Genomic DNA, 22,040 nt, shown 5'->3' on the forward strand with positions numbered 1-22,040 from the left:
CTAATTGGTTTCATTGTTGACTAGGATTTATAAATAACAGTCATGGGACTTGGTTCATATTTTTATTTAGATGTTTCTGATATCGCTTCTCAGCCTTTTGGCTAAGATCAAGTGTAGATGTTTCTGATATGTTTAGCAGTATTTGCTATTTAAGTATATTAATTTCATTTGCTCTTAGAAAAACTGTTTTGTCTTTAGTTTCTGATAGCACTGACTGAAAATTTTTGCTTTCTATACACTAGGTATAACTCGGAAAAATCCCAGAACACCTCTTTCTGATCTCCAGGGCATGAATACTCTAAATGAAAAAAACCAACAGTAAGTGTGTTTGGTTTATGTTTTCAAGGAAGTACAGAAGAAATAGCTCGAATTCTTAGTAATAATACTTCTGGGGCTTTAAAAATATGAAGAAAATCAGACCTTTTAAAAAACCTTCTTAAAACTTTTATAAAAAGTGTAATAAGGTTAGAGTTAACAAGAGGGTATATTATCTAAGATTGCTTCTGGTAAAATGGTTGTACAATTAAAAAAAGTTTCCCCAGAATGATTAAATATGAGTTCATATGTTTTCATTTCTGAGACTTTTCTGGCATTTTATATCTTTTGCAAAAGTAATGGGTTTTCTGCTTCTTTCCATGGAGAAATCTTACTGGTAAGTAATAACTGAGTAATTTGATTTATATCAAACCATCTGAAACCTTTTCTTTAAACTTTTGCCACATTTAAATATTCCAATATCTTTTCTTGATGAATGTGGTAACCACAGCTTACCTTTACCATTTTCAATGAAGAATTCTTGAGTAAAATTTGAAAGTAACAAGTACAAGTAATTTTCTGAGTTTGTAGATAAAACTCCTGTTTCCTTTGCACATACTATTTTATAAAGATTGTACTTAAAATGAGCAAATAACATTGTTTAGTATCTAAAGTTTTCTGTGTACATTTTGAACATCAAGAGAATTGAGCTTCTTAGTGCCCTGGTAAGACACTAAAATTAGGATGATCTATTTAGTATTTAGAATTATGGTTTAACTTCATTGATCAGGTTTTCCATTTTGATTTACTATGTCTTTCAAATGTATATTGTCACTTCTCTGCTCCACAACTTTTTCACAACTCTTTATTGCTTATAACAAGAAGTCTTGGTTCACTGTTTTAACCTACAAGAACTTTCACAGCCTAGGTATCTGACCTCAACCCTGCTTATCTTTAATGCCAGCAAATTGAATGATTGAATGACTTACTATCTTTGTAGTATATGTATGACAGTTGGCTGCTGACAAAAATCACCATTATATGTGCATGTTAGATTTTACTCAAGAACAAATGAAATCATTAATCTGGTGATCCTGTGTACCTTTATTTCAATATACTGGCAGTGTTCTTACCCTGGTCATTAGAGATACCTAACTTAAGGATCTCATTTTCTTGATTTGCATATAAAAAAGGAATTGTGACTTGTTGCATTTCCCGAAGCAATTTAATGGTTATAAGTTTCCTAATTCCTAATTTGTGGACTTTCTTTCTTTCCTTTTTTTTTTTTTTTTGACTGCTGTGTGTGGCTTGTGGGACCTTAATTCCCCAACTAGGAACTGAACCTGGGCCACCACAGTGAAAGTGCCATATCCTAACCACTGGACCACCAGGGAATTCCCAAGTTTGTGTTTCTTTGTACTGCTTTCAATTTTGGATGTCTGAGGTGATCTGTATGGGCTTCTGTTTTTATACATTAGTTGCAATAGTGTGATATTTTGGTTTAAGATTAATCATTCTGGGTTCAAGCAGCTAACTGAATTTAGGGACTCATGGAAAGACAATCTAATATCATAAAGATGTGTATAAGCTCATTTATGAGACCCTTCTTCATGGAGAAATTGATCACACTAGCTTTATTCTTTTCCTTTGCATACAATAAAGAAAGATATTTGGCACTGAAGTAATGTTATCGGGATAAGGCCAGCTAGCAGCCTTAACAGGAGATCCTTCCAGCTCATATTTGTTGTATTGTTGAGTTTATTTTAGACATATTTTAGAGAAAATTGGTGAGAAGATGGAGAAGATAAAAAAATAGATACTTAGAAAATCAAATGAGTCATGAAATTATTAGCTTGTATATACTGAGTAGAGGTTTTTGGATCTTGCCTATGGAATATTCCTAATTAGTGAGTCATAAATATAAGAGTGGAACAACCGATTTGGTGGTGATCTAGGACTAAGAATTGAGGTAGTCTTTAGCTCAGACGTTAAAGCGTCTCTGCAATACAGGAGACCCGGGTTCAGTCCCTGGGTTGGGAAGATCCCCTGGAGAAGGAAATGGCAGCCCACTCCAGTATTCTTGCCTGGAAAATCCCATGGACAGTGGAGCCTAGTAGGCTACTGTCCATGGGGTCGCAAAGAGTCAGATACGACTGAGCAACTTCACTTGTAAAACAAGGAAATGCAAATATAAATCTGTTTTTAGCTGTGTACATTTTCCTTGAGTGAGAGATAAAGGCTTAATTAAATGGCAACCCACTCCAGTATTCTTGCCTGGAAAATCCCATGGACGGAGAAGCCTGGTGGGCTACAGTCCATGGGGTCGCAAAGAGTCGGACACGACTGAGCGACTTAAAAAAAAAAAAAACAAACCTTCCCACTAGTAATGGATAAAGGTTCCAATTTCTCCACATCCTTGTTGTTTTATTGCCTGTCTTAATGGGATTAAAGTAGTATCTCCTTGTAGTTTTGGTTTGTATTTCCCTGATACCTAATCATGTTCAGCATCTTTTTATGTGCTTATTGGTGATTTGTGTATCTTTTTTTTTTCTGTATTTTGTGTGTGTGTGTGTGTGTGTGTGTGTGTGTGTTTTATATCTTTTTTGATGATACATATATCTTGTTTGAGCAAATGTCTACTTTGCCCATAAAATTTTTCTTGTATGTATTCTTTCCATATGTATAAATATAATTGTCTTAAACAAAACCATACCATGCACCAATACTTTATTTAGATTTGATAATATATGCAGACAATTTTTTATGCCATTAAATAACTATTCTATGACATGATTTTTAATGACCTTATAGACTCCCATTGGTGTGGTTATGACATGATTTCTTTATTTATTTCCAATTGTTAGCTATTTAGGTTGTTTCTAATTTTTTGGTATTGATGAAAATTTTTATAGATAAAGTTTTTTATGTTTGATTATTTTCTATTGTTCTTCATTAGAAACTTGACCAGGAGGATAGAACAAAGCTATTAAAAGATTTTGAAGATATTGTCCTGGCTATCTAAAAAGTGGTATAATTTAAGTAAAGAACTAATGGGAAAATAAAATTTTAAGTTATATTCCATTTTTAAATAGTTTCAAAAAGAGTACAAAGGAAATATAGTCTATAGAGTCCTATGTACTCTTCATTCAGTTTTCCTTAAAAGAATCTTATATAGTAGTAGTACATTATCAAAACCAGGAAAATTACATTGTTTCATTAATATTAACTAGACTATAGTTTTCACCATTTAAAATAAATCTGTGTTTGTATGTATGTAGTTTCTTTGCAATTTTATCTTCCTGGTGGCTCAGTGGTAAAGAATCCACCAGCCAAAGCAGAAAACATGGGTTCAATCCCTGGGGCGGGAAGATCCCCTAGAGAAGGAAATAGCAACCCACTCCAGTATTCTTGCCTGGCAAATCCCATGACAGAGGAGCCTGGTGGGCTATAGTCCATGGGGTCACAATAGAGTCAGACACCACTCAATGACTAAACAACAGCAACATAGGTTTGTGTAACCAGCACCACAGTCAGCATGCAGAACTCTTTCATCATCATAAACGAATTTATTCATACTGCTTATTTGTATTCTTCTTTTTCTTCCATGTCCCTTTCCTGTCTCTAGCAACCACTAACCTGTTCTTCATTTCTATAGTTTTATTGTTTTGATAATGTTATATACATCAAATTTTATGGTATGAAACTGTCCTCTGCCTTCTTAGGTTCAATGGCTATAGGCCTGTAAATTAAACTAATGAAAGACAGTTAACAGGGAGAAAACCAAACAGTTTCTATTTCTATTTTACGTACATTGAATATTCTCAGAAAAGAAGTAAAACTCAAAGAAGTGGTTATACTTGGGCTAATATGTACTTTTTAAAGGATGGGGATTTTGGACCTGAAACAAAGACAAAAGACATGCCAGTATCTTATAATACATTATATGATTTACTGATTGTTAAATGGTGCATTTAGCTATATGGTGTGCTCATCATGTACTTTTGAATGTGAATGTGGTAGAATCCTAGAAATATTTGGTTCTGGGAGACTAAAAGATTAGCCCAAATTGATCAGTAATCTCTTTGATAAAACCATTTTCTGCTGGTTTAGCATTTTTTCTAAATTTTAATTTTAGTGTTTAAAGCTTTGTTTTACTTTTTTAAGTAAAGTTAAGTTTTAACTTCAGTGTTTAAAGCTTTGTTTTGCTTTTAAAAGAAATTTCTGGAATGTTAGGGATGTCTCAATTAAGGAAATTGTACTATATTTAATTTTTACAGTGAAACATTTGATTTTGCCTGGAATGGCAGAACTGGGATTCGCCAGAGTAAACTATCAAGTAACACCTCCTTGCTTGATAAAGATGGGATATTCGCTAATTCAGCTAGCAGCAAACTCTTGGAGAGAGCCCATGGGATTCTCACGTTAGTATTGATCAACAATATCGTTTGCCTTTTTTATAACTGATTTAAATTTTCTGGCTAAAAAAGAGAGGTAATTTTGAAGCATTATTTTCATGAGTGGATTTTTAAGGGAAACAAGATTAAAAAGTAGTCAGAATTTAGAACTGTGACAGTCTCATGTATTATAAAGCTGGTATTTGTTTATTTGTTTTCATCTTACTAGGAGATCATGACTGAATATACTTATGGAGATGATTCTTTATTGCTCTTTTACAGACTGTACATCCAGAGAGAGCAAATACTGTTAGCTTTTTTTAAGATTCCTAGTTTTTAACTGCAGTTGCCCTTTAATTCTGGCAGTCTTAACAAGTTGGGCAGGTAGATCTCTTACGAAATGGTGAATGGGACCACATACAGTTGACCATTCAACACTGCATTGGTTAGAGATGCCAACCTTCTACACAATGGAAAATTTGTGTGTTTCTTACAGTCAGCCCTCCACACCCACTGCTCCTCAGTATCTGTGATTCCACATCCACAGATTCAGCCAATCTCAGATCAAGTAGTACTGTTGTAGTTCATGTTGAAAGAATTCCATGTGTAACTGGACCCTTACAGTCTAAACTCGTGTTGTTCAAGGGGCACCTGTATGGTGATAGATAATACTTGCCAAACCTGCTGTTTCTGCTTACCTGATGTAGAACTGGTTTCAGGGTATAGGTATTAACCATGCATGGTGGACCAGTAAAAAGTTCTTACCTACTCATATCAATATATTTAAGTCACTTCCAGAGCATATTTTTTGATCATTAGCTAGAAGTGTGACTGGATTATATTTCTTAATCCCTAAGTCATCTCTTAACAGTGTTAATAGGCTCAATTTATATGTCATGCTACATTCCAGAACTGTGAATAAACTTGTTTAATCCTCACAGCAACTCTGTGAGGTTGATATCACTTTTATACTGTTACATAATGAAACCAAGTTTTAAAGAGATTAAAATCATACCTTGGTAGGTGATAGAGCTCAGATTCAACAAGCCCAGGTCTTCCTGATTCCCCAGCCCATGTTCATAAGCACTGGCTTTTATTCCTTTTTTGTAGCCATTAAAACAAAAAAAAAAGGTTTGATCAAAGTGTGATATTGAATTATGAATAAGGAATAAAAGAGCAGAGCAGAATTTATTATAGTTTCTGAAAATGGAAGATCATAAGTCTTAGTGAAAAGTACATTTTAATAATTCATGAAATTAGGCATCTTTTTAAGTTTAAAATGACAGAAACAAAGCCTCTGTAGGTTAAGAATGCAGAGGCCTGTTAGGGTCCAAAAGAAAATGAAACTTGAGCTTTGAATCTACATTATGTTACCGATCATCAAGCTCAGTCTGTTTGTACCTATATTATGGAGCAGGCATATCTTTGCTTTGCTTATCCTTCTTTCCCAAAGGTGCCTGCTTAGTTGAATTAGACAGTGTTTTCATTTAAAGGACCTATAACTTGGAAGTGGGTATATAGTGTTCTTTTTGTAGAGAACTTGAAATTCATCTTTTCGATGTTTTTTTTTTTTTTTTTCTTCTTCTAATGTAAGATTTGTCTCTATAGGAGAAACAAAAATTTCAAATCCAAACCTGGGCTTCCAAAGGTGAGTATTATGAAAATATTTTTTCCTTTGTGCCTCACTTCATGATTTTTTTTATTATTCATGCAAACGATCTATAGAAATCATAAACAAGAAATATCTTATTTGTACCCAAAATACAGATTGTGTATGTTCAGTTAAAACCATTTTAGAAATAATGCTGGATGTTATTATGAAATGGCAAAGCTTAATGCTGGTAAATATTTGTGATATATCTCACTTTCTAGCATTTGAAAAGCTTCTGAATATAGATGTAAATTTTCATTGAGTAATTGACTCTGCATAGATTTTTTCATTTCTCCTTAAATCAGGTTAAGAAGACATTCTGAATTTTATCTAATTAAAAATTTTAAAATTTTATCTGATTTAAAAATAATTTCTGTCATCATCATTAACATTAGTTAGCCTGGTTTTTCTGTAAAGGTCCAGTTAGACTTGGCAGGCTCATCTGGTCTGGGTTATAACTACTTGGCTCTGCTGTCATGGCACAAATGCAGCTGTAGACAATATGTAACTGAATGACTGTGACTATATTCCAATAAAACTTTATTTATGGATACTGAAACTTAAATTTCATATAGTTTTTTTCAACCATAGAAATCTTATAAAACAATGGGCATAATTTGGCCCAGGGCTTGTAATTTGCTTACTCTTACTGTGTGCCAAAATGTTTATTAGATTTACTAAAGAACAATCTTAGAGTTTTTCTTTCTCTTGTGCCCTTCCAAAGGAGTCCTGTCATTAACTTTGTTAATGAACATAATTCAAAGATTTTAAAAGAACTGAAAAAGGGCTGTTTATTCTCAAAATCCTCTAGTTTAAGAAACAAGAAAATGAATCTGTAGTTTTTCCTTCTACTTGAGTCGCCTTATATTTCCAAAGAAAATTGAATGCATTGCTGATGTGGTTTGTGGTAGTGGCAAATGTGTTTTAAACCACAAAGAAAATTTACTGAGTGGCTTGTGATTATGTTCTTATCATGAAAAATTTTATGTAGAGAGAAGAGGAGACCATACCATGTTCTTTGTCAAATATTTGTCATTGTTCATTTGTCTTTCTTTTTTTTCCTTCACTGTCTCTTTAGCCTTTTAGTATTTTGAATGCCACCTGTGGATCTAGTGTTTGCCCTGTTCTTTTCATTCTCTTCAGATGGATAACTTATTTTTCTTTAATTGAACTATTGATTTAAAATGTATTAATTTCTGCTGTACAGCAAAGTGACTCCTTGTATCTATATATACATTGTTTTGTAACTTCTTAAACTTCATATGATAGTCAACAAAGATATGTTAGATACATCTGAAGTCAATAATACCATTCAGTTATCAATCACAGGAATCGCATCTGTTTCTCAATTTTTCAAAATTAAATATAGCTATTGTTTATTTTAGTGTCTTGTGTATTCTTTTTTTTTTTAAGTATAAATTTATTTATTTTAATTGGAGGCTAATTACTTGACACACATTGACATGAATCTGCCACAGGTATACAAGTCTTGTGTATTCAAGTACATATATTTAATATTAGAGAGGCAGCATAGTCTATAAGAGTATAGACCTTGGAGTAAAACTGACCTAATTCAAATGATGGATCTGTTGTTACTTGCTCTCTGGTCTTCAGAGTAAATTCTCTAACTTGTCTTAACTTCTGTCTCTTCATTTGTAATGTGGGGGATAACATACATTAGGAAGAAATACATATATTTGGTATGTGCATGATTATTGTTGTTGTTGCTAAGTCATGTCCAACTCTTTTGTGACCCCGTGGACTGTAGCATACCAGGCTCCTCTGTCCATGGAATTTCCCAGGCAAGAATCCTGGAGTGGAAAAAAAAAAAAGAATCCTGGAGTAGGTTGCCATTTCCTACTCCAGAGGATCTTCCTGGCCCAGGGATCAAACCTCTGTCTCCTGCATGGGCAGCAGGTGTTCACCACTGAGCCACCAGGGCAGCCCATGTGCACGATTAGTATTCAGTAAAATAATTATTTTCTTCATGTTTTCTACCAAAATGTTAGAGTTGAATTTGTGGCTTCTATGTGTACATATATATATGTATAATGTGTAGTTTGATTAGTAACCTCACTCTTCATCTTTGTTTCCTACCCTTATTTAAATATACCTTATTTTTTCTAATTATGCTTAGTGAATGTTTTGCTTGTTTCTTTCAGTCCAGTTCAAACCAAGACAAAATAAATTTTTATATTTATAAAATTAAATTAGCAGATCCTAGATCCTCATTGACCATGGTCATTTCTGAACAAGTTCTTTCTGTTGCATTAAGTTAGTTTTATACGTGGTATGGAAGGAAGCAGCAGCAATGCAGATAACCTAAACTTTTTTCCCCTTTTGCTCTTTTGTAAAATCTCAAACTGCTTTCTTACCTTGAGTGTGAATCATTGATGTACATATTCCTACAACTTTTATTGCTACTGGAAATAAGATTCAGTCACTTGTATTAAGGGCACCTCTAGCATCTCATTTTATTGATAAAGGCAGGATTTAGAATGCCTTTTTTTTTTTTTTTTTACAATTCTGAATAAACACAGGCAAATATTAAACACATGTAACCTCCAACAGCCCTTAGCCCTCTGTTAATATAGTTCTGTTTTGATAGTACTTTTTTCTTCTAGAGAGTACTTTCCTTCTCATACCTTGAAACCATCAATCACTTCTATTAAATATATCTTTATAATTTGATCTGCCTTTAAATTTCTAGTCTTTTACCCACAGTTCCATTGTTGTACATTTCTACTGTGACATCCTGCTCATATCTCAGACTTATGCCATAAGAGATTTTGCTGTGTTCCTCCCCTCCTGAATTTTGTAGTCACTCAGGCTCAAACCTTGAAGATAAGTTTATTATCTATTTTAGTTCTCTTTAACAGCATGAGCAATATCTTCTTAATCTTTGTATCTACAGCACCTTGCACAGCAGGAAGTAAATAATTGTTTAAAAAAGAATGAATTGACTAATCTGAATAAACTAAACAATGAAGATGGAGTTAAGAAAGGAATAAAGTAGATAATGAACAGAAGACCTAAGAAAGGAATTAAATCCGTTATCTGTTTCCTGCTAGATCTTGGACCTGCATTTCAGTCCTTGTCACATCATGCTGTTCTATTGAAGCTGTCCCTTAACTGGTTTTCTCCCTTTCTTGCCTTCTTAGCCTCCTGTCCACTGCCTTTTTCTGCTCTGCCTCATATCTCCATTCTTCCTTGCACTGTTTTATCTTCATAAATCGGAATAACCCTGAGATTATCATTTATTTTTTTTTAATGTCCTTATAGTCCGTTTCCTTGTACTTGAATGCAGTGTATTCTGACCACTTAGAACAGAACTGGATCTGTAGTAATCATTGAATATTTCTTGATAGATCTAATCATGATGAGTTTCATGGGCATAAGTCTGAGGAAACACTGTTGAAAAATCATTACTTGTTAACCATTCTTTTGTTCATCCAGCTAATATTTATTGAGTTTGCAGAACCAGGGGCTTCCCTGGTGGCTCACACGGTAAGGAATCTGCCTGCAATGCGGGAGATTGACCCAACCCTGGGTTCAGTCCCTGGGTTGGGAAGATCCCCTGGAGGAGGGCATGGCAACCCACTCCAGTATGCTTGCCTGGAGCATCTTTATGGACAGCAGAGCCTGGTGGGCTAGTCTGTGGGGTTGCAAAGAGTCAGACACGACTGAGCAACTGAGCACGGCACATGCAGAACCAGACACTGTTTTAGACATTGTTAGTGCAGGGATAGATAGTCTAGTCCAAGAACTCTTGCTCTCTTGTAGTGATTCTTTCAGAGAAAGAGAAAAACAGTAAAAGATTTAGATGATATTATATGCAAAGAGGAAGATGAAATGACATACTATTAGCATACAGGTGGGCTGCTTTTGGGGTATGCAAGTAATAACTTTATTAAAAAGTTTGGGTATTTAAGCTATAAGTTGAATACTAAGAAAAATTAACCCATGTAAAGGTCTAATATTCCAAACAAATGAAAAAATTGGAAAGATCTGGAGGTAAGAATGAATGTGGATTTTTTGTATTGGTTTTTTTTTGTTTGTTTGACTTTTCCAATTAAATTCCTGAAGGGAAGGATTTCAACTTAAGTAAAAACTTTGAAAATTTAATGCACACATACCATTATATATTTATGTAAATATATTATTGTTTTGTGTGACTTTTTTTGGTCAAGAGTATTTGCAGATATTTTTCAATGTCAGAATATAGATTTATAGTATTTTTAGGAGCTGTACAGTGTTCAGTTGTGTGGATGAACTTCATGAAAAAAGTTTCGTGTAGTTCGTTATCTCTAGTCAGAATTTTTCACTATATTTTTGAAGTACATTGTCACAAGTTATATTCTATCTTTCCTTAGATAAATACCTAGACATGAAATTGTTTAATATCAGGAAGTTAATAAGGATTTTCACTCCTAAGAACAATACATAAATATGCCTGTTTTATGTATACTGAATCTGATCAGTCTTTATATGTTTGCCAATTGAATGTACAATAAATCTCCTTAAAGAAAAGGTGTGTTTCTTTGATTAAAGCGAGATTGGTTTTCATTATGTTACTTGTCATGTATATTTTGAGAATTGTCTGTTGAAGTCTCCTGCTCCTTTATGGTCATGGGACATGTTCTTTTAAGCTTTTTTTTTTTTTATCATTCTTACATATAGATGATAAGTGTTTGTTGGAAATTTCTTTTTCCTTAGGTAGAATCATTTAAATGTGTATTATACTTATATTACCACTTGGAAGTTTTTATTTTTTGATGTTCATATTGTCAAAATTAATACTGTTTAGTCTTCTATATTTATCATGCTTTTAACTCAAATCTCTGCTTCTCATACAATGAAACTTTTTCTGCTTTATAAGTAACATAAGGTTGTGCATCAGTATAGATATGTTCTTTCCATTGACAAACTCACTGCCGTAAATTAGTAGGATTTTCAAAATTGATTAGTGATTGGCTAAAAGGAGCTCCAAAATCCTTTATTAATACCCTGTTTTGTATTCTTCAGTTGCTTTATGTGTAACTCCTATCTTATGAAGATTAATAATTAGGACTTAAGGATGCAGATTGATAAGGGACTGTATTTTTTTTTCCTGTTTATGTGTTCCTGGCTTACTTACTGTATAGTCTAGGGATTGAATTTAATTTATTGTCTCTATAGGTCAGGATTCAATTGCAAGTTAATAATCACTGTGGATATGTTTAAGTAGTAAAAGAAGAAAATACTGCTCCTTGGTGTCCAGCTCTTTGCAACCCCATGAATTGTAGCCCGCCAGGCTCCTCTGTGCATGGAATTCTCTAGGCAAGAATACTGGAGTGGGTAGCCCTTCCCTTCTCCAGGTGATCTTCCTGACCCAGGGAGTGAATCCAGATCTTTTGCATTGAGGGTAGATTCTTTACCATCTGACCCACCAGGGAAGCCCCCTTTTTAAGTATAAAGGGTCTTAATTCAAAGTGGTGCTTACAGAAATCATCAGAAGTTAGAGAGCAGAACTAACCTCAGCTTTACTCCAAAAGCTAGCAACTGAGGAAGCTGCGATCTTTGCACCTGCTTCCAGGCTCATGGAGAAGCTGCTATAATTATTGGCTTCTGTACTAAGGTGCTTTTACTAGAGTTGCACTGACAACACAGATGCCCTGCATGCTGCCTCTCAACACTCTCAAAAGTAGTGCCTGGACACGGGCCATGGAAGGCTGAAGTACTTTTGTATACGTGTTTGGCGGCAGAAACAAGCTAGTAGCCAAACCCTCTGCCTTGATTCAATCAGTTCAGTTCAGTAGCTCAGCAGTGTCTGACTCTTTGCAACCCCATGGACTGCAGCACCCCAGGCCTCCCTGTCTATCACCAACTCCCAGAGTTTACTCAAACTCATGTCCATTGAGTTGGTGATGCTGTCCAGCCATCCCATCCTCTGTCGTCCTCTTCTCCTCCTGCCTTCAGTCTTTCCCAGCGTCAGGGTCTTTTCCAGTGAGTCAGTTCTTTGCATCAGGTGGCCAAAGTATTGGAGTTTCAGCTTCAACATCAGTCCTTCCAATGAATATTGAGGACTGATTTCCTTTAGGATGGACTGGTTGGATCTCCTTGCAGTCCAAGGGACTCTCAAGAGTCTACTACAACACCACAGTTCAAAAGCATCAATTCTTCGGCACTCAGCTTTCTTTATAGTCCAACTCTCACATCCATACATGACTACTGGAAAAACCATAGATCTGACTAGATAGATGTTTGTTGGCAAAGTAATGTCTCTGCTTTTAATATGCTGTCCAGGTTGGTCATAACTTTTCTTCTAAGAGGTAAGCATCTTTTAATTTCATGGCTGCAGTCACCATCTGCAGTGATTTTGGAGCCCCCCCAAAATAAAGTCTGTCACTATTTCCACTGTTTCCCCATCTATTTGCCATGAAGTGATGGGACCAGATGCCATGATCTTAGTTTTCTGAATGTTGAGTTTTAAGCCAACTTTTTCACTCTCCTCTTTCACTTTCATCAAGAGGCTCTTTAGTTTTCTTCACTTTCTGCCATAAGAGTAGTGTCATCTGCATATCTGAGGTTATTGATATTTCTCCCGGCCATCTTGATGCCCCACCAAGATTCCTATAAGTGAAAAGTTGTTAGTGATGATGTATCTCCAACCCATTCTGCTTTACATATTAACACAATTCTGATGTGGCATGATTTTAACAAACACTGGATTTTCCAGGAATGTCTGTGAATAGAGCAAAGGGAGAAGGCAATGGCACCCCACTCCAGTACTCTTGCCTGGAAAATCCCATGGACGGAGGAGCCTGGTAGGCTGCAGTCCATGGGGTTGCTAAGAGTCGGACACGACTGAGCAACTTCACTTTCACTTTTCACTTTCATGCATTGGAGAAGGAAATGGCAACCCACTCCAGTGTTCTTGCCTGGAGAATCCCACGGACAGGGGAGCCTGGTGGGCTGCCGTCTATGGGGTCACACAGAGTCGGACATGACTGAAGCGACTTAGCAGCAGCAGCAGCATCTTGATTCCAGCTTGTGCTTCATCCAGCCCAACGTTTCTCATGATGTACTCTGCATATAAGTTAAATAAGCAGGGTGACAATATACAGCCTTGACGTATTCCTTTTCCTATTTGGAACTAGTCAGTTGTTCCATGTCCAGTCTAACTGTTGCATACAGATTTCTCAAGAGGCAGGTCTGGTGGTCTGATAGTCTTCCATAGTTTGTTGTGGTCCACACAGTCAAAGTCTTTGGCATAGTCAATAAAGCAGAAGTAGATGTTTTTCTGGAACTCTCTTGCTTTTTTGATGCTCCAATGGATGTTGGCAATTTGGTCTCTGGTTCCTCTGCCTTTTCTAAAACCAGCTTGAACATCTGGAAGTTCACAGTTCATGTCCTGTTGAAGCCCGGTTTGGAGAATTTTGAGCATTACTTTACTAGCATGTAAGATGAGTGCAAAAATGTGGTAGTTTGAGCATTCTCTGGCATTGCCTTTCTTTGGGATTGCAATGAAAACTGACCTTTTCCAGTCCTGTGGCCACTGCTGAGTTTTCCAAATTTGCTGGCATATAGAGTGCAGCACTTTCACAGCATCATCTTTCAGGATTTGAAATAGCTCAACTGGAATTCCATCACCTCCACTACTAGCTTTGTTCGTAGTGATGCTTCCTAAGGCCCTCTTGACTTCGCATTCCAGGATGTCTGGCTCTAGGTTGGTGATCACACCATGATTATCTGGGTTGTGAAGATCTTTTTTGTATAGTTCTTCTGTGTATTTGTGCCACCTCTTCTTAATATCTTCTGCTTCTGTTAGGTCCATACCATTTCTGTCCTTTATTGTGCCCATCTTTGCATGAAATGTTCCACTGGTAGCTCTAATTTTCTTGAAGAAATCTCTAGACTTTCCCGTTTTATTGTTTTCCTCTATTTCTTTGCATTGATCACTGCAGAAGGCTTTCTTATCTCTCCTTGCTATCCTTTGGAACTCTGCATTCAAATGGGTGTATCTTTCCTTTTCTCCCTTGCCTTTTGCTTCTCTTCTTCTCACAGCTATTTGTAAGGCCTCCTCAGACAGCCATTTTGTCTTTTTGCATTTCTTTTCCTTGGGGATGGTATTGATCCCTGCCTCCTGTACAATGTCACGAACCTCTGTCCATAGTTCTTCAGGCACTCTGTCTATCAGATCTAATCCCTTGAATCTGCCGAGGTTGAGGTTAGACCTTCCTAGTTTAATGTGTGGGAATTGTGGAACTTAAATCACATCCAGGAACTGAGATGTAAGAGTTTGAGAAATGCAGTTTCTTTTTAGCTGATCAACTTCTGCCAGAAAGCAGAAGATGGGTAGAGTGTATATTGAATATTAATCTCCCATATTCACCACAGTCATATATAGGAATAATAAACACTGGCTTACAACTTTGTTTTTCCTATTCTTAGATCAATTTATGTGAAGAATTTGATTTCTTCCCTCTGTTTTTCAGCATTTGCTAGAAGTAAAGTCTTTAAAGCATCTGACAAGATTGACCCTACAGGATCGCATTACCAAGTCTCTTCTTCATTTGCACAAGAAGAAGAAACCTCCCAGCATCAGTGCCCAGTTTCAGGTTATTTCCTATTTACTTTTTTTCCCTTTTATTTTTAACAAAGAGGAATCTGTTTTGTTCAGATTGAAATCATAAGGTCAAAGTGATCTGCAAGATTCATGTGACTAAAAAGTTATGTAGAATGGTCCTTTTGGTTGGAAGTACCAAAGATGGGAGAAAAATCAGGTGCTTTTATTCATCTCTGGGTAGTACATATCCCAAAGATGAATTCGTTATATTCAGCTTGAAGAAAAAAGCACCAGAAAGTTGACTGCCCAGATGTGGCACTGTTAATACAATGATGTATGTTTTTTTTCTTTGTATATTTAAACCTCATGCTACTTCCATCATTATTTAACTAAATGGAATTGTAAGATTTTTCTTGACTTTTTATTTTAGTTTTGTATATATAGGAATCTAGATCATCTTATTATGACTGTGCATTTAGGAATAAATACGATAATAATAAATTAACTAAATCACCTCCAGAATTAATTTCAAAATACTCTTCATTTTTCCTGTTCTTATCAGATTGTCTCTAATATTCTGTTCATTTGCTAGATATTTATGAAAATGAGCTGAAAATCTGAAGGATAATGGTATTTTAGATAATTTTATTCTACCTTGTGCTTTATCACTCACAGAAGCAGTACTAACTAAAGCATTGTTAACTAAAAATTTCTTTATCTACTGATAGCTATATTTCCAGAGAAGGCAATGGCACCCCACTCCAGTACTCTTGCCTGGAAAATCCCATGGACAGAGGAGCCTGGTGGGCTACAGTCCATGGGGTCGCTAAGAGTCGAACACGACTGAATGACTTTACTTTCACTTTTCACTTTCACGCTTTGGAGAAGGAAATGGCAACCCACTCCAATGTTCTTGCCTGGAGAATCCCAGGGACAGGGGAGCCTGGTGGGCTGCCATCTATGGGGTCGCACAGAGTCAGACACGACTGAAGTGACTTAGCAGCTTAGCAGCAGCTATATTTCTATTTTTTAGCACTTTTCCAGTGCTCCTTTTTAATCCAGGATATCTAAATGTAAATTATCTACTAACATGTCACTGGATATGATCTCGTTTGATTTATATAAGCACAGTCTTTCAACCTATAAGCTGCTGCTGCTTAACAATCCTATGGGTTAATGGTATTTGATTATTTAAAAAGAGAGAGGTGTTGCTTGGCCCTATTTATCTAAGACACATTAGTCTCCTTTGCATGATTAGGAAGACTAGAACCATTAAGCTGTTGTGTCCTTTGTTTTATCATCTTGGTTCTTTTACAGGTGCCTCTTTATCAAACTCAGTCTTTAATCTGAAGAATACTCGTTATAGCTACTATAATAAAAGCTTAATTATAGTCCTATAATGTCCCTTAAAATCCCCCAAATTCAGGAATTATGGATATTTTCAAATTATATTCATGTATTGTATTTAACATTTACAAAGAGTCATCTGTAATGTTTCTAATACATTGTTAAATATTATAAGAGTAATGAATTAATTTTTCTAAACTTTCTATTATTTAGAAAATACAGTGAACAAAAACAAATGAAAGTCATTTACCATCCAGAAACATAATGATGAATGTACTACATTTTCCATATTCCTTATTAAATACTTATACATATGCATTATCTGTTTTTCCTCCAATTCTGTGAAATAAATACCATCATTCTTATTGTACAGATGAGGATATTAGAAGTGATGGAGATAGATGGCAGCCAGATGTCTATGACTTCACACCCTTCTTGTGAATGAATGTTTATTTTCATCAAAGTGAAATTGTAGAACTCATGAAGGATTAACTGATATAGGAATTGCCCTTCTATTATGAACATCTAGAAAACTAGGCAAAAGGTAAAAATAGAGTGTTTTTAGTTATCAGACAATAAGCATTACAGGATTCTGATCTCTGAGAAAAGGGAAATAAATGAGGCAAGTCCCAGGTTACTGCACAAAGATAGTTTGCTGTAGCCCAGGGAGAGGGAGCCCAAACAAATGCAGAAGGTTTTGCTCTGAACCTACCCTCACAAATCTTAATAAAAGTAAGTCTTGAAAGAATCAAAATGATCCAGTGTAACTCAATCCCAGGGGCAAATGTCTGTTGCTCTTTAAAGAAATACAGCAAAATCAAAGAATATAAAATCACTCCAGTGTCCAATCTGAAATTATTAGGCATGTGAAGAATCAGGGAAAGAACCACCCATAACAAGACAGAAAAATTAATCATTAGAAATAGATTGTAAAAACAACAGAGATGATGGAAATAGTAGATGAGGATCTCAAATAGCTATTATAAACCATATAAATATGCCCAGAGATATAAGAAAACTGTGAATAATAATGAGAAAGAATAGAAGATAGGAAAAAGACTCAAATGATTAATCATTTCAGAGATTAAAATTGTAATATTTGGAAATGAGATAAACTAGTTGGGATTAGTGCCAAAGTAGTGAATTAGAGTTTACATTTACTTTAAAATGCAGAGAGATGTAATAAATAATGATGGGGGAAAAAAATGAAAAAAAGCATTAGTAGCTTGTGGGAAAATATTAAGTCATTGAACATAGATGTAATTGACATCTAAGAAGGAAAGGCAAAGAGGGGTATACAGAAAAAGTTTTGAAGAAATAATGACAAAAATATTTTCTGATTTTTATGAATAATATAAGCTCAAATATCAAAGAAACTCAACAAGTCCCAGCAAAACACCCCCCCGCCAAGCATATCAAGACACATCACATCAAATTGCTAAAGCCAGTTAAAAATTTTAAATACAACCAAAGAAAAAAAGATATTTATGTTCTATGAAATGAAAATAAGAATAACAATATATTTCTCATCATAAACTATAAAAACCAGAATTCAAGAGTAGTATTTTTAAAAGCCTGAAAGAAAAAAAAAATTGTCACTCTAAAATTCCCTGCACAAGTGAGTAATGAAGGTTAGAGACTTTTTTAGACAAACAAAAGTTGAGAGATTTCATTTCCAGGAAATCTACAATATAAGAATGGTAAATTTGGGATAAAAATGATGAGAAAACCACAGAATTTGGATCTATACAAAACATTAAGATTGCCAGAAGGACAGAATGTAACTACAAAAAGTTTTTTCTTCTTTGAACCTTTAAAAAAAGTTAATTGATTGTAGAAGACAAAATAATAGTATGTTGTAAGGTACAAATAAGACATATGGACAAAGTAGCACAAAAGAAGGGAGGGGCTAAATATAAGTTTATACTATTGTAACTCTTTATATAGTCAAAGGGGAAGGAAAAATTTTAAAGTATTTTAACAATAAATGAGAATAAAGCATCAAAATTTGTGCAGTGCAGCTAAAGTAGTATTCCAAGGTTAATTTATAACAATAAATTCTCTTATTAGAAAAACTAAAAGCCTCACATCAGTAATCTAAGGTTCTACCCTAGGAAACTAGAAAAAGAAAAACATCAAACCCAAAGCAAACAGGAGTGAAATTATAAAGTAAAACATCAATGAAATGAAAAACAGAAAAATAATGAGAAAACCTAATGAAATTAAAAAGCTGGTTCTTTGAAAATATCAGAAAATTTATAAACCTCCAGTTAGACTAACCTGGAAAAAACAGGCGAGGCACAAATAATCAGCATCAGGAATGGAAGAGGGAACATCGTTACATACTTAAAGGTTAAAATTGAAACAGGAGACTACTACCTTCCTGGATATTCTACTGCAGGAGTCCCCAGCCTCTGAGATCTAATGCCTGATAATCTGAGGTGGAACTGATGTCATGATAATAGAAATAAAGTTCACAATCAATGTAATGCACTTGAATCATCCTGAAACTATCCCCCTCCCCCCTGGCTCCAGTTCATGAAAAAACTGTCTTCCATGAACCTGGTCCTTTGTGTCAGAAAGGTTGGGGACTGCTGCCCTACTAAATGGTTTTCCCAAAGTTGCTTTCTAATACTGCATGCATTTGAATAAAATTGTTTCATGAAATCTGAAGAAAAGTAAAAAATTTATTGTAGACTTGCATAGTTGCTAAGTCATGTCCAACTCTTTGGGACCCCAAGGACTATAACCTGCGAGGCTCCTCTATCCATAGGATTCCCCAGGCAATAATACTGGAGTAGATTGCCATTTCCTTTTCCAGGGGATCTTCCCAAACCAGGGATTGAAATGTTGCCTGCTTGGCAGGTGGACTCTTTACCGTATAGCCACCTGCGAAACCCCCGTTATATATTTAGATGACTATAAAATTATTTGCAGTATTTACCATTGCCAGTCTCTCAGCTTTAAGGTTAAACTGCCATCCTTGTCCTTAACTGGCCTCAGTTTAATCAGTATGGCATTGTACACAATTTGCTTTTCAGAAACAAACCTGGTTCTGTGTATATCACTTGTTTTTGCATATTTTACCAACATCATAAGTCATTTGTTTCCAGTTTGGAATGAGAGACAGTGCTAACTATATTGCTTTGTATTGCAGGCGTCATTAAGCAAGCTGATGGAAACACTTGGTCAAGCAGAACCGTATTTTGTAAAGTGCATTCGCTCTAATGCTGAAAAGGTAAGAATGTCCCTTAAATGAGAGCTTCTAGCTCAGCTTACTGTAAATTCGTTCTAAGAAGGATATGTGGAAGCGAAGAGCTGTTTATAATCTTTGTAAGGAAAACAGTGTTCTGAATATTCTGTGGATATCTTTCTAATTTTCTCACTTGCTGCTAAGTCACTTCAGTCATGTCCGACTCTGTGCGACCCCATAGATGGCAGCCCACCAGGCTCCCCCATCCCTGGGATTCTCCAGGCAAGAATACTGGAGTGGGTTGCTATTTCCTTCTCCAACGCATGAAAGTGAAAAGTGAAAGGGAAGTCACTCAGTCGTGTCCGACTCTTAGCGACCCCATGGACTGCAGCCTACCAGGCTCCTCCATCCATGGGATTTTCCAGGCAAGACTAGTGGAGTGGGTTGCCATCACTTTCTCCGAATTTTCTCACTTACCTGCCTATGAACTATTTATATGAGCTCAATTTAGCATTTTCTAGAATTTAGCATCTGCTACATGTAGAAGCAAAAATCTCTTGAAATTCCATTATACAAAATAATTTTTGCAACTTTTGTTACCCTAAATTAATCTCTTGTTCAGACATAAGGTGTTAATCACTCTTACAGAACTTGCCTGGCATTTTTCATGTTTAGATTCTTGTCTCTTTAAAATAGGTTACTGTGGACATTTTTTATTTCCTTCTTGTTTTATGTGACAGTTCCCCTAATTAGAGCTTTGCAAAATATATCTATTAAGTGTAATCATTTGTCATCTTTATGTCCATCATAGGAAAAAATAGTTCCAGCCCAAACTTCTGAAATGTAGTAGGAAATTAGGTTCAGCTTTCTTAATTCTTAAGAAGCAGTCTCGAGCTTTGCCAGTTACAAGTTTTGTGGTCTTAAATGAGTTGCATGACTTCTCTGTGCCTTAAATAATTTCATCTGTGTAAGAATATACTGTAATTGTAGGACAACTCATAACTGTTTCATGAGTACCTGAGAAAAAACCTATGTAGTACTTAGAATATTCCTGGCCCCTACTAAGTGCTTAGTAAATGTTAGCTATTCCTTAATGGTTGATTCTTTTATGGTGACAAAAAGGGAAACTTTTATTTATAGTTACAGAGAAATTTGAGTCCCTGTTATTGAGACCTTGTTCTACAAAGAGTTCAATTAATAAGGTATTTAAGAACACAGAATAAGTACTAAATAAATGTTAACTGCTATTATTATTTAACATAAGCTGCCCACTTGACTTTTCTCTTGACAGTTGGTATACCCTATCTTTCTGCAGGAAAACGTTTGGAATTTCCTTAGTGGAAAATTGAAAATGGTATTTAGAAAATAAGGAGAAATACCAGAAATTTCAAATACATCCTCTTTTGAATGTCTAAAAACACGCCTAAGAGATACCTAGGAGTGACTGATGAGAGACTATAGGGACTTTTTATTTTCCAGGGTGTCTTACAGGATTCAGGATTCTGAAAGAGATGGGAATACCAGATCACCTGACCTGCCTCTTGAGAAACCTGTATGCAGGTCAGGAAGCAACAGTTAGAACTAGACATGGAACAACAGACTGGTTCCAAACAGGAAAAGGAGTACATCAAGGCTGTATATTGTCACCCTGCTTATTTAACTTATATGCAGAGTACATCATGAGAAACGCTGGGCTGGAGGAAGCACAAGCTGGAATCAAGATTGCCGGGAGAAATATCAATCACCTCAGATATGCAGATGACACCACCCTTATGGCAGAAAGTGAAGAACAACAGACCCTCTTGATGAAAGTGAAAGAGGATAGTGGAAAAGTTGGCTTAAAGCTCAACATTCAGAAAACTAAGATCATGGCATCTGGTCCCATCACTTCATGGCAGATAGATGGGGAAACAGTGGAGACAGTGGCTGACTTTATTTTGGGGGGCTCCAAAATCACTGCAGATGGTGATTGCAGCCATGAAATTAAAAGACGCTTACTCCTTGGAAGAAAAGTTATGACCAACCTAGACAGCATATTCAAAAGCAGAGACATTACTTTGCCAACAAATGTCCGTCTAGTCAAGGCTATGGTTTTTCCAGTAGTCAGGTATGGATGTGAGAGTTGGATTATAAAGAAAACTGAGTGCCGAAGAATTGATGCTTTTGAACTGTGGTGTTGTAGTAGACTCTTGGGAGTCCCTTGGACTGCAAGGAGATCCAACCAATACATCCTAAACGAGATCAGTCCTGGGTGTTCATTGGAAGGACTGATGTTGAAGCTGAAACTCCAATACTTTGGCCACCTGATCCGAAGAGCTGACTCATTGGAAAAGACCCTGACGCTGGGGAAGATTGGGGGCAGGAGGAGAAGGGGATGAAAGAGGATGAAATGGTTGGATGGCATCATCGACTTGATGGACATGGGTTTGGGTGGACTCTGGGAGTTGGTGATGGACAGGGGCGCCTGGCGTGCTGCAGTTTATGGGGTTGCAAAGAGTTGGACACAACTGAGCGACTGAATTGAACTGAACTTACAGGATCATCAGCAAAAACTATTTAGGGAGATAAACTGCTCTTAATCTTGTACTAGTCATAGAAGATCAAACTGTCAGCTCTCAAGTTAAGGCAGCTGGAAGCTTATAGACTGGGTGG

At 35.8% G+C, this 22,040-nt stretch overlaps 1 protein-coding gene and 1 non-coding gene across 7 annotated transcripts in view; both read left to right on the forward strand.

Moving 5' to 3' along the window:
• The window catches only part of LOC120860843 (unconventional myosin-IXa-like), a 181,065-nt gene that overhangs the window by 87,584 nt on the left and 71,441 nt on the right, over window positions 1-22,040 (forward strand). For all 6 annotated transcript variants that reach the window (XM_040236546.1, XM_040236548.1, XM_040236547.1 and 3 more), the window contains 5 exons: window positions 243-318; window positions 4,533-4,676; window positions 6,258-6,297; window positions 14,778-14,900; window positions 19,353-19,433. In XM_040236546.1, coding sequence (XP_040092480.1) covers window positions 243-318; window positions 4,533-4,676; window positions 6,258-6,297; window positions 14,778-14,900; window positions 19,353-19,433 — 464 coding nt within the window. The remainder of the gene's footprint in view (window positions 1-242; window positions 319-4,532; window positions 4,677-6,257; window positions 6,298-14,777; window positions 14,901-19,352; window positions 19,434-22,040) is intronic.
• Window positions 82-263, forward strand: LOC120860856. Its single transcript, XR_005720450.1, has one exon. It is a non-coding gene; the product is annotated as a U2 spliceosomal RNA (small nuclear RNA).

The sequence above is a fragment of the Oryx dammah genome, unplaced genomic scaffold, assembly GCF_014754425.2.
Source record: "Oryx dammah isolate SB20612 unplaced genomic scaffold, SCBI_Odam_1.1 HiC_scaffold_11208, whole genome shotgun sequence".
Lineage (NCBI taxonomy): Eukaryota > Metazoa > Chordata > Mammalia > Artiodactyla > Bovidae > Oryx > Oryx dammah.